Source organism: Oratosquilla oratoria, chromosome 6 (assembly GCF_046742065.1).
Source record: "Oratosquilla oratoria isolate Oo_2021 chromosome 6, ASM4674206v1, whole genome shotgun sequence".
NCBI classification, from domain to species: domain Eukaryota; kingdom Metazoa; phylum Arthropoda; class Malacostraca; order Stomatopoda; family Squillidae; genus Oratosquilla; species Oratosquilla oratoria.
This window is the reverse complement of record NC_134782.1, coordinates 64,851,116-64,853,615: the sequence shown is the minus strand read 5'-3', so window position 1 is coordinate 64,853,615 and position 2,500 is coordinate 64,851,116. Positions and strand designations below refer to the sequence as shown.

Here is a 2,500-nt window from a genome sequence, read left to right as displayed (position 1 = left end):
CAAGTCGCAGAAGAAGTCCTATAAACAACAAAGTCCTCTTCAAGACTCCCGCGAGCTACAAAGGACCTGGAGAACCCATCCATCACTATGGTGTGGCGACACGTCTTGGTGTGCATGGTTTTACTGGTTCTCTCGGGCCTTTCCACCGAGGCACAGAAGCTTCGATGGGGGTTATGTCCCTTACGGCCTCCTGAAGAGGATTTTTCTGTTACTTGTGTAAGTTCACTTGTTTGTTTGGATTTAGTGACTTGTACGACTTTGCAAAATAAACTACAACAAAATTCGAATAAATATTTGCACGACATATATTACAAGACACTGGCTTTGCCATGGAAGGTTTTTAATTTTTGTTTTCTAACCCGATATAAGTGTTCATCTCTATGGTAAATCTCTGTCCTTTCAAGCACAATTGGACTAATTATCTAGTGATAAAAAATTAATGAAAACAAAATGTAAGTAACTGTATGATGTACATCTCAAAACCTTAATTTTAGCAGTTTTTTTCATTTCTTATTTACAACTTTATTTGTCCATTTATAGGCTAGATATTTGCCCTTTTATGTACTGTTGAAGAAATTCTCTATTGAGAAGCTTATGATATCATACCGTTTACTTCGATATTTCCCTTCTAAAAAAATAGTTTCATGAACATTCTTAAGGCAGTAAGAAATTTTGTACAGACATGCAAGAAATGACGAAAAGAGGGAAACAAGGACCCCTGGGAGCACCTTATTAATTGAATGACACACTCGTCAACCGATTTCGACTTATGTCATTTTTAAGAGTTGGTGTTATCACTTGTTAATGGTTTGATTGGTCCTTAAGTCCGCCAGTCGTCTCCTTCCAGACTGCTTCTTTTATGTGATTGGGTATTCGGCCACTGGTTGATTGGGGTGCCTGTTGGATGGATAGTTGGTCTATAAGCGTTCGTTTCCTCTTTTGCATTGTGTTGTGGTATGTCCCTAATGACAATTTCCGTCGACTGTGATACTCACGCTACATCTCCGTATCTCTTATTCATGTTGACTGTCGCCAAAATAAATGCCACTTCCGAGAGTTTCCTTGTCTGTCCATGTCTCGGGTCAGTGGATCAGTCCATGTCCAGTCTAATAGATTTCATGTGAGATCCACGTTGACCACTATTGCAGTGGATGTGTTATGGTGTCTGAATTTTGTTTGTATTTCCTAATGTGTTTGTACAATCCTCTGCCTGTTTCGCCCTGATAGACGGTGTGGAATGTTCCGCTTGAGGTTTGAGTATTCCAATCTGTCTGGTTGATAGGGAGTCCTTTTCAGGATTACCAAGCCGTGTATCCTTGTGCCACAAGCTGAGTGCTCTTAAGGTATCGTTGTAAATGGAAGTGCCGTTGGATAGTATGACATATGATGTCCCCTGTTTTATGGAGACACATTCGTACCGTTTCACGGTGTTTGTTCTCGAAATGGAGGTGGTCATTCAGGTATCCTGATGAGTGAAATGCTTCCCCACAGCAACAACGTAAAGAGGGTTCCCCACACAGGGTTCTTCCTGAGAGTCATATGCAGGTGCAGCATAGGATTCTTTCAATAACGATATTTTGAGGGGATTCGGCATAAACCTAGTTGGTGCCTGTAGGCATCAGCAGACTCGACTTGGATAAGGTGAATAGGTCAACTATCTCATTCCAAAACGGCATGATGTACCCTATCTCATGTGGAATTTTATGTCTTCCCATTGTTAGAACGACTAATCCTAATCTCGTTAAATAAGGGTGTGCTGATAATATTATTCAAAGGCACCTGGTGAATGCTAACATTTCTCTTGTAATGATATTAAATTGAAACTCTGTGTGGAAAAATCGAACTGCATATCTGATTTGGTCACGTAACAGTAGACCCGACAGAGGCAGCACTTGTGGACAATCATGCGCAACCCGACTCGCGGCCAATTAGAGGTCAAGACACGGCTCAGTTTAGCCAACAGGGTTCAAGTCTACCTGGGGGGAATTGTCAGAAACAGCTTACAAGGCTAAGAATATGATTTTAGTCTTGTCCTTCGACGTCGTCCGCGCCTGCCTACTGGCTGATTGATTGATTGTGGGGTTAAGGCACAAGAAAGAGGTGGTGGGAAGGCCGAATATCAGATAAATATAATTTGGTTAAAATAAGCTATTTTATCTAGGTGTATCATTCCGTGTGTTGATTATAATCAAGGTTATCTTTTTCCCCTGGCAGTTTATGGGCACCTGGTACGAGGTCTACCGGACAAGGGGACACCTTGATTTCACGAATAGGTGTGGAAGGATTATCTTTACCCAAGAAGATACTGAGGATCCCATCCTTGTACGATACACCTATACTAAACTGTAAGTCAAGGAAATCTAGATGTTCCCTTTATTTTTATGTTGGTCTTCATGGATGTTCACCACTGAAGAGGTGGGGAACTCTCCCTTCCCTTGGCTGTGGCAAGCTGCTAAGAAATTGTTGCTCTTCTGGTAAAACATGATGCCTGAAAGTGACG

At 41.6% G+C, this 2,500-nt stretch overlaps 1 protein-coding gene across 1 annotated transcript in view; it reads left to right on the top strand.

Annotated features, from left to right (window-relative positions):
* Positions 1-2,500, top strand: part of LOC143026196 (apolipoprotein D-like) — a 6,518-nt gene that overhangs the window by 2,079 nt on the left and 1,939 nt on the right. Inside the window, exons 2-3 of the mRNA XM_076186210.1 lie at positions 1-216; positions 2,215-2,345. The exon at positions 1-216 is cut by the window's left edge and continues 240 nt beyond it. Of these exons, the coding sequence (XP_076042325.1) occupies positions 88-216; positions 2,215-2,345 (260 nt within the window). The 5' untranslated portion in view covers positions 1-87. The remainder of the gene's footprint in view (positions 217-2,214; positions 2,346-2,500) is intronic.